Raw genomic sequence first — 10,209 nt, forward strand, 5'->3', positions numbered from 1 at the left:
TAAAATTGCATTCCTTATTATTTCTTTATTCAAATCAATGTGAATCCAGGGCAGATAAATGTAGCTGCTGAAAGGCAAATACTTTTATAATGCAATGTTTGAAAATGCCAGTCATACATGACTAGGGGTAGACTTTTCTAGAAGTTGCTTGATGAGTTCTTAAAACCACACCCGCCGTGATGACGTAATTGTTTGCGTCCTACGTAGTAAGAGGAGCGTCACTACGTACTTAAAACACTCGGGGGCTCTGCGGCTACCACGCAAACATCGCTACTCAAAGATTAACAAGCAGCATTTAAACCAAGAGGAACGAAACAAGAAATATATATTTTTGTATCAGTGTGCTTGTAAAAAATATATATTTATATATATTTCACCTTCAGAACATCTGTGCTACTAAAAGAGCTGGATTTGGTGAGTAAAAATAAAACCAAAGCTTATAGCTGATTCATCTTTGTTAGCATAGCTTTAAAACAATTAATAGCAATGTAAACAACAGAGCTGACAGATTTTTATAATACTAGAAAACGGGCCAACGTGTTGTACATGTGTTTTAGTCTTTAATTTATTTTTAGTTTTATATTAGTATGATACAATGATATCAGGTTCCGGCTTGAAGCTAACTCCCTAGTAGTAGCAGTACTGTCAAAAATAGTTTTTGTTTAGTTAACTTGAATTGACAGTGACTAAAATCATTATGTTAAATTTAATCTATTCTTGCTGTTTGTTTTGTTTTTCCGTGATATTATCGCCTCTAACTGCTAATGTTTAGCGTTACGTAACTGAACTAGTAACTAATGTTAGTAAGTTAGCTTAGCCAGCTAGCTAGGTAAGAAAGCAAACTCATTGTTGTTGTCATTAGCCTTCATGACTCATTACTAATTCACGTGGAGATGTTGTTAGGCGTGGAAAGACGAGACGTGATAAAGCTGCCTAACTGGATTTGTCTTTCCTTTCCTTTTATTATGACTCTTCCATCAAAAAAAGGAAGCTTAATGCTTATTTTTCTCTTTAGGATTTGAATCATCTTTTTGGATTGTCAGTTGTACATCCCAGTAATCTAACATGGAGTTTCCTGATTTGGGAGAGCACTGCTCTGAAAAAACATGCAAACGCCTTGGTGAGCACCACCTCAAACACTGTCAGTCTTTTGGTAAACGTGTCGGAATAAAACTTTCATTTATTAAAATAAACTTTTATAATGTAGATTTCCTTCCCATGAGATGCGACGCCTGTCAAGAGATTTTCTGCAAAGATCACATAACCTATGCAAACCACAAATGTACATCTGCTTACAAAAAGGCAAGTGGGCATGGATGACCCTGATTGACAACTCAACAAAGTTTGTTTGTATCCTGATTAACCTCTTTTTTTCAACACTGACTATTTTCTTGTAGGATGTGCAGGTCCCAGTTTGCCCATTATGTAACACCCCCATCCCAGTTAAAAGAGGAGAGATGCCTGACATTACAGTCGGTGACCACATCGATCGGGACTGTAAGTCAGACCCAGCACAAAGAAAGAGAAAGGTATGTTAATAAAATTTTTAGCGGGATTTTAATTAAATATATCAACAAAGTAACTGTTTTTCTCTGTTTTAGATTTTTACAAATAAATGTTCTAAAGGAGGGTGTAAGCAGAAAGAAATGATTCGAGTGACATGTGACCAGTGTCATTTAAATTACTGTCTTAAACATCGACATCCACTAGATCATGATTGTAAGACTGATGGAAAGCCACTGTCCAAATCCGGGTGAGTACTCAGCAGCTGCTTTGCTTTTACTTAAAATTGTCATTATGGGACTCTGACTTACTTTAGCTTTATCATTAATTGTAGACATGCTGCTGTGACGAGAGCCCAAGGTGCTTCATCTTCTGCTTCTGGCAACCCCAGACCTGTTTCCAACGGCGTGAGCACAAACATTAGAGCTCAAAATCCTGCGTGAGTGTCTTGATGCATCTTTTAACTATATTCTGTTTTCACATCACATTTCATATATCAATGCACTTTTTTGGATATTTTTTGCAGCCCTCCCCAGCGCATTCCTACTTCTGTTTCAGCACAGAATGTGATACCACCCTCGGCATCCTTTCAGGCCGGCCTGGTATGAAAAACTTGACATTATCACAGGATAAAATAAAAAGTTGTGTGGAAAAAAATAAAAAGCTAAAACCCAACTGTTCTGCTCTTGTTGCAGTCAGAGGAGCAAGCTTTACAAAGGGCTCTGGAGTTGTCTTTGGCTGATTCGAGGCAGGCGGTGCAGCCGACGCTGAGGTGAGCTGACTTTAACACTATCCTAGAAAATTCAGGTGTTTTCTGCTTAAGTTAGTGGTTGATGAAGAAGGAATGCTTCTATGATGTTTGTCTTCCACTCTTTGTACACAAATGGAAAGTAAAGGAATGTTTCAAGTTAAACCAATTTAGACTTTTCTGCAAAAATACACTTTTGCTTCGGGCTGCTTCACTGTCAGTCAGGTGTCAGATTTGTGGATGCAGAGATCGATAATGCGATGTGCACAACTACTGGGTTTTTAATATTTAATGTCAAGACATCTCCATCAATGCTTAGTAATTGTTTTTGTTAGCAAATTTGCACCACTTATTTTCAAGCAGAGAAAATAACGGAATAACTCTGAGTTGTGAGTGTGTTTTGCAGAAAGATGTAACCACACCCCTTTGCTATCGGACAAATCAAATGTCGAGTTATGATTTTGTAGTAAGCTGAACTGATGCTTGTGCAGATAAAATCAATGAAATGCAAACTAATGCAAAGGAAAGGCGGGGCACACGCATCCATGCTTCTGTGGAGGGAATGAAACGGAGTGCCGTAGCAACGGTGATCAAAGATGGAGAACAGATGAGGCTCTGTCTGAATTCTCACCCTTAACCCTAACTTCTAAAACGATATAGTGCGGCACTGTAGAGTGCCCTGAATTATAGAAGCAATGTGGACACTATGCTCACTGCTTTTTATTTTATTTATTTATTTTAAAGTCTGTTGTCATACGTCATTACGAAGTTAAAATCTAATTTATATTATCGTTTTGAGACAGTTTTTTATGAGTCCACTGTCATCTGAAGATTAAAAACGTTAATGGTTTATTCAAAATATACATTTAAATACATTTTTTTGGTAAAAATTGTTCCGACGCAATGCATTGTGGTCTATATTCACCGATCTAGTGAGCATCGATGCACACTTTTTTTTCGCAGAGACACCTGGAAAATTTCCAGGGCACTCAATTTTGGGATTGTAGATTCGTAGCTATGACTAGAAAATGGTGAACGCACTATATAGTGAGTAGTGAAGGAATTCAGACACAACCTGAGAGTTTCTGATGGTTGTTGCCTCTGAGAAAAGGAGGTGGGGCTTGGAGAGGGAGAGGAGCGCAATCAAGTGTTCAAGGTAAAAGGGCAATGAGTGGTAAATAATTGTTGGGTTTGATGCTCAGTGGCAACCTTTAACTTAGCCAGAAGCTTCAATATGTCTCAATCGTTACCTCTTTTAAGCTAAAAGTAATTACACAAAAAGAAAAGGTGTCTTCTCTTCGTCTTCTGTGGGGGTCTATGCCTTCTTTCACATTTTAAATGACTTTCATATTCTCCATAGGAAGACGTGTTTTGTGTGCATCGTAACAAGTTTGCAAACACACAGCCTCTTAGTTTTAGCTGGTAGTTTTGAAAGTTGCATGATTTTAGCCAGACGAAATCGCCATAGAAACAGACTAAGTCACCATAGTAACGCATGGTGGTCATCTCTGGTCTGTCAAAGGTTTCAAAGGTAATTTGAGATTTTCAAGATTAACTTTACACAATCTTTCTAACAGAAAAATGTATTTTTTTTTTTTTTTTTTTTTTTTTTTTTTAAATGAAAGTTTCTCTCGTTTTTACAACCACAAATGTGAAAAGTTTGTGCAGTACATGTAATGTAGATGTGATGGTGGTAAACAGCAGTCATGACCTTCAATCCACCCATGGATGCAGAGTTTGAGGCAATGACTAATAGATTCCTGTTTGTGTGCATTTGAACACATAACATTACTCTGTATGTTTTGTTTGTATCCTCACCAGCTTCATACTCGCATGCTTGGCGTCATCCTTTGTCCTGAATCTTCATCTGGGGGGTTAACAATAGCTATCAGAGGATAAACTTGTGTTAAATTGATCTCCAGTTTTCAAGTTGTTTTCTGTTTGTGTTGGACTTTCTTAGCTCTTTCATGCTTGTAGAAACCTGCTGGTTGATGTGGTTAGAGATGTCCCTTTTAAATGAGATGTTCAGAATTTGGACATAAATAACTTTTTGTTGTTGCAAATAAAATAAACTGCAACCCTTTTTTTTTTGTTTTTAGCTGTTTTTAAAGACTTACTCCGATGAAACTTGTTTCTGCTGTTTTTAACATGTGGCATTTTTGTCATGATAGAGGACACGTATATAAAGAGAATCAAGCTCAAAATTGCAATTCAGAGTATTTCCCTTTTTTTTTTTTTTTTTTCTACAACGCAACTCAGAAGCAGACAAAATTTTTTTGTTTGCGATGGGAAATGAGGGTGGGGTTACTCTGCGACAATAGTCCCGCCCACAACCTGGGCAGATTTCTAATAAAAATTAAGATAACCGTGTTGTGCAATAAACGGAGCGACTGTGAATCCTCTGAGCATCTTCCAGGTTTGAGGTTTGACTCGGACTGTTCCTGTTTGTGTGTCAGTCCTCAGGAGCAGGAGGATCTGGCTCTCGCTCAGGCTCTCGCTGCCAGTGAAGAAGAATTCAGACGCCAGCAGCAGAGACAACAGGTACCCGGCAAGCTTAGGCATCAGTAGGATGCTGATGAGAGCAAATGTAGGTACACGGTTGTCGTGGCAACCAATGACGTTTAAACTTAACTTTGTGGCAGAAGGTTAATATTTTTTACCCTGGGTACATTTTAACTCTTTTTTTGTTATGAAAATGACACAGATTTGTTTATTTTTTTTACTGTGTAATAATGTTTTCTCTTTTTTCTTTTAGGGTAGAGACTCCAAACAATCCACCTGCAGCCTTTCTTAGTCTCAGAGCACCAGTTAGACTTTGATCTGCGCTACTTATTTCCGAGAAACTGCTCGAGCAAGGTGCTAAAAGCAAGATCTGCTATTGTTCCATGAAGAAATACTCGGCTGCTAGCTGCTGAATTCTGACCGCCTTCGACACATAAGCACACACACTTTCCAGCTGGATCTGTCATTTTTATCAGTGATTTGCCTGTAAATATTTTATATGCCAATCATTATTAATGCATTCTATTGCCAGATATTAAATAAATTATAGATGCAATTACATTTGAGTTATTCTTTTTATTTGATGCTTGGTAATGAAACTGCGGTTTTGGATGCTGAGCCTTTTTTTTTTTTTTTTTTTTTTTTTTTTTTTTTTTAAAGGCAAAGCCTGATTCATATTTGAAGAAAAGGAACTAGTATTTTTTTAATAATCTGTCTTCTGTTGACTGCATTTTAGCCAAAATCAGATTTTTGTAGGAGGTAAATCACAGACGACTCTAGTCTGAGTATTTAGGTGCTTATAAGCCTTAAAATAAGTTATTTTTTATTTATATTTTTCAACAACCTTTATTGTGAAAGAGCTTTGACAGCTTTATCAAAATACAGAATTTTAGTTGGAGAAGCAAGTCATTTTATAGTCATATTTAGATATAAATTTTCAATTTGTATTATGTGAAAGATTTTTAAATTTGTATGGGCAAAGTGTGAAAACACACAACTAATAAAATATATACACACTTTAGGAGGCGAGAGGATGTATAGAGCACTAATGGTCTATTTGTTGGACAAATTCAATTACCTTAAGAAAAAATAGTTTTAAATTGATCAATTTATGTAAATACTTTTTATTTATTGTTTGCAAATGCACAACCGTCAGTTACCAGGATTGAGCAGCAGGGGGCAGTAAGAGGCCACAAATCTGCTAATTCTTGAGCTACAAAGCTGTTTGTTTTTGACCTATCCTGTGCTTTCTTCTTTTAGCCAACTTTCTCTCTGAAAATGTAATGAAACCTTTCATTCTTATATACATATATATGTGTGTATATATGTATGTGTGATTTGTATGTATATAAATATTTATATATATGGGAGAGGAGAATGCTGTGAAATTAACTGACCATTAAGAACATGTTCATATATACAAAAATGGGAAGTGGAGAAATTTGACTTGTGTTTTTGTTATTGGGGGAAACTGCTCGCTGTTAAATTCAGGCTTTATCTGAATTGGTTTGATCAAGAATTTTCTGCACATTTTAGCATGTTCGTACGGAATGTAGCATTCAGATCACATTTATGTCTTCCAGATAATGCAAAGTGGAAGCGAGAATACCTACAGAAATGTGGTTATTGTGAAGAAACAGCAGACAGACGCATCAATTATCCGAGACGAACACAAAGACATCTGGATCTTAATGCAGTCTCCAAACAGAGGAGCAATAATGGCTAGAAGTTGAGTACAGATAGAAAGCAGAGGGTTGCATAACAGTGTCAGGCATAATTGCCTTTCCTTGATAAGATGCTGCAACCCTCTGTGGCCTTCATGACGACAGCTTTTGTAATTAGCAAAAAGAGGAAATCTAGCTTTAGAAAAATGAGTGAAAAACATGGTAATGCTGCGCTAGGCGTCATTAAATTTCCCCAAAAGCTTTACCAACATCGCACTTTTAATAGTGTTTGCCCACGTGTTGCATCAGAGTGGAATCCTAACAGAAACTGACAGGACTGAGAACAAGAAAACTTCCCTTTTAGAAATAGAAATTCTCAAAGCGATTGTTTTAAAGGTCACTCTGTGGGGTGGAGCGAACATTCAGACTTTGGCAATTTTAAGACGTGATGGGAGTTGAGATGTGCGGGCTTGATGCACCTGTTCCCCGTGACACAAACAGTTCCAATCACGAATGCAAACCAACACAACCAATGGCTGCAAATAAGGAATCATCAGCAGACAAAGGAAAAGCGCTGGTGTGTGGGGCGTTGTGAAGTGTCACTAAACGCTGTGGATTAATCAAAACGCAGCTGATCTTCCTTTCAGAAATAGATTTAAGTTAATATCTTTGAGCTATCAGATTCTTGGATGCACAGCTTCAGACAGGTTCTTGTTTTATTCTATAAATCCATCTCAAAGCTTCGGTGGAAATGATTTCCCTCTTTCTTCTGAGGAAAAGCACCTTGGTAAATTGTAGCATCACCTTCTTTTTTTTCTTCTACTTAAAGCAGGACTATGTTTTTGTTTTTCTTAGATGTGTCCATCTACCTCATCACTTATTTTCAGACTGGTCAGACGAAAGTTGGGTTGAACTTTCGATGTGTTTTGGTCTGGCTCTTGCTCGAGGGTAAAAGATGACAGTCTGGGTTGGTAAATACAATCTTCTCCATTTGGCCTTGAATTATGTGTTGAATTTTTTTCTTTTTTCCCCTGGTGTTTTCTCTTTACAGCTTGTATATTTGTAGCAGACGTTTGTCACAAAAGTTGGGGTCTTAAAAAACTGCATTGCTTTTACTTATTAATTGAAATTTCAGCACATCAGTTTTTTTTTTCTGTGTTCCTTTTCTGGCCATGGTTCATTTCTACAACCATAAAATGCAGTGGCCCATAAAACTTGAGGCTTAACAGCTGTTAGCTTTTTTGCTTTTGACTTGTTTAAACATTTTCATAAACTTCTCACATCTGTGTATTAAGTTGTAGGACTACATTTCTTTATCCAACATTTTAATCGTGATGATCATAGATCTTCTAAAAAATCTTAAAATAATTCAACCAAGTCCATCTGTGATCATAAACACGGTTTTATCTTGATGGAGCCATGACACATATTGTCTATTTTGATGTGGATGACCTGGAAATAGCTGAGAAGTAGACTTTAAGAGCTACCTTGGTAGCAATTTCCTGTTAGCACAGTTGTTATTTCAGAGCACAGCATGAAGCCAGATCGGCGCCTCTGAACATGTCCATGCTGCAGCAAAACGGATGAAAACTTGCAAACGGATGGTTTTCCTGTTTTTTTTTTTGATAGTTACACAAGTAAAAGATAAAATGATAATGTGACTAATTAAAAGAAAAGTTGTCCCCATGATCACTGTATCTCTAAGTGATTGCTATGGAAACCCTTTGAAGTGGAGACATCTGTCTGTGAGTGGACAACACACTCCCTAAAGAAGAGTGATCTGGAGGGTTTTGCATTAGCAAGCAGATGGAAAGCAGCCCCTGAATACTGACTAAGTCCACTGATTAAATATGCAACAACTCCGCTCAAGATGCTCGGGCAGCACCGTGGCCTCATCTGCTGTTGGATCAACGGATGGACCACAAACCAAACATAGGTTTGCAGTATTTGCAGGAAATAAATGCATACTTTTGCAACTTTGCAGACAAGAACACATTTATTTTTGTTGTTGTTGGATCACACTGGTAATTGATTTAATCAAGAGCAAAAATTATTTTACTTGTGGATTACAAGAAATATTTACTTTGTTAGCAAGATGAGATAATGAAAAATTGCAGAGATCCATTAAAATACTCATCCAAAAAGAGATAAAAATGTCTGGTCTTTAAATTTAAAAAATTAGTATAAGTTATTCCCTAAATCCTTTTTTTGTCACATAACCAAGCTGTGGTTTAAATTTGTCCTAGGGTTGCATGTAATATCAGATTCATTGAATATGATGAATGCAAAAACATAATCGAGTAATTAATACGGTTTTGTTACATTTATGATACTTTTGACATAAAAAAGTTACACGAAATTCAGTTTAAAAGGTTTATTTTTGTAGATTCCAAAAATAAAACATTTTAAAATCAAATCAAATGAAAGACAAACAATTCATGACGTTTCAAGATTTAAAAGTAACATGAATTTTATTCATTCAACATTGAAAACATGTTCAACAAAAAATAAATCAGCATCACCTGTTACATAATGTGTTTTTGTCAAATGTCCTAAAAACAAAAACACTTAAAAATGTGTGGCAATAAAAATATTAGTCAACATAGTTAATATATTCCTTTTTTAATGTAACAATTAACACTTTCTAAGACTTGCAACGAAGAAAAATAAATCTTTGGCTCCTTAATCTTGCTAAAACCAGGCCTTTTTTGACTTTTCAAGATTAAAGTCAAAATTACCTTAAATTATTGCTATCCACTTATTTTAGTGCTTAGATTTCTTAAATGGAGAAGAAAGTGATAATTCTCCCCTCTGCTGCCTCAGAGAACATCATCCTATAGATTTGTTGAAGACTGGAGTCCAGAGGTGACAAAGAGTGCAGTGGAGCAGAAGATTTCTGTCCATCTATGAAGGCTGCAACACCGTAAGGTGTAAAAACAGCAAAAAGAGCTGAAACCCTCTGAGAATGGAAGAAAAAGAGCCAGACGTTGAGTCTCTGTGGTGTTTACAGAAGAGGTTTAGTGCCACGGAGAAAGAACAAAATGACTTCTGACTTTAAGAGAAGACTTCTTTTTTTAATCTCAGAACTTTTTCTCAAATTAAGTCAGAGATCAAAGTCAGAATTCTGAGAGTACAGTCAGAATTCGGGGGGGGTCAGAATTCTTAGAAAAACATCTTCTTCTGCCACATTTTTTGTTTCCAGTAGACTCTGCATTGATCTGCTCAGACACAGCAATCTCTGTGAATAGTTAGCCTTCTTTTGTGGATTATCCAAACTAAGGAGGAGATCAATGATGCTCTTCTGGATAGTGGTCATGTCTGAAGTTTAATGAGACCCGGGGAACCTGTGCAGGTGCTTTGAGTTTAGATGATTAGTTGGTGAAACTTAGTTTAAAACATTCATGTCCTGCAACATTTGGGCCGGTTTTCTACAGAGTATTCTAATTTTTTGAAGCCCTGTTGGGTTTTGTGAGTTGGAACCCAAATTAATGTAAAATTAAGCAAATAATAAAAAACTTGAAGTCAGTTGAGCACTGGACCCTGAATCTATTTTCTATGAAAGGGTCTGTCTGTGCTGTAACTTTAGTATTTTGCTGAGTTATCTGATGTGTTAGAAATGTAAACACAAGTGACAAAACTCAATTAGCTCAAACAAATTAACCAAAACTAAAAAAAATCCTTATTGCATTTTTCTTCAAAGTCAAAGATCTACATGGGGGGAGGTGAAGGAGCCACATGTGGCTCCCGAGCTTTAGGTTGCAGATGCCTGCTTTGGTCTTCTGATCTCCAACA

At 36.6% G+C, this 10,209-nt stretch overlaps 1 protein-coding gene across 2 annotated transcripts; it reads left to right on the forward strand.

Moving 5' to 3' along the window:
- Positions 1-187: 187 nt before the first annotated feature.
- Positions 188-5,314, forward strand: zfand2a (zinc finger AN1-type containing 2A). Of its 2 annotated transcripts, none has more exons than XM_023957449.1 (10): positions 188-414; positions 1,016-1,120; positions 1,208-1,302; positions 1,398-1,529; positions 1,602-1,753; positions 1,838-1,942; positions 2,030-2,105; positions 2,199-2,275; positions 4,708-4,838; positions 5,007-5,314. In XM_023957449.1, exons 2-9 carry the CDS (start codon positions 1,066-1,068, stop codon positions 4,817-4,819), a joined length of 804 nt encoding a protein of 267 aa, XP_023813217.1. In that variant the 5' UTR covers positions 188-414; positions 1,016-1,065; the 3' UTR covers positions 4,820-4,838; positions 5,007-5,314. The 2 variants fall into 2 exon arrangements, with proteins under 2 accessions (XP_023813217.1, XP_004071373.1); XM_004071325.4 differs by having other exon boundaries at positions 4,708-4,792.
- The last annotated feature ends 4,895 nt before the right edge of the window (positions 5,315-10,209 follow it).

This window comes from Oryzias latipes, chromosome 8 (genome assembly GCF_002234675.1).
Source record: "Oryzias latipes chromosome 8, ASM223467v1".
In the NCBI taxonomy this organism is placed as follows: domain Eukaryota; kingdom Metazoa; phylum Chordata; class Actinopteri; order Beloniformes; family Adrianichthyidae; genus Oryzias; species Oryzias latipes.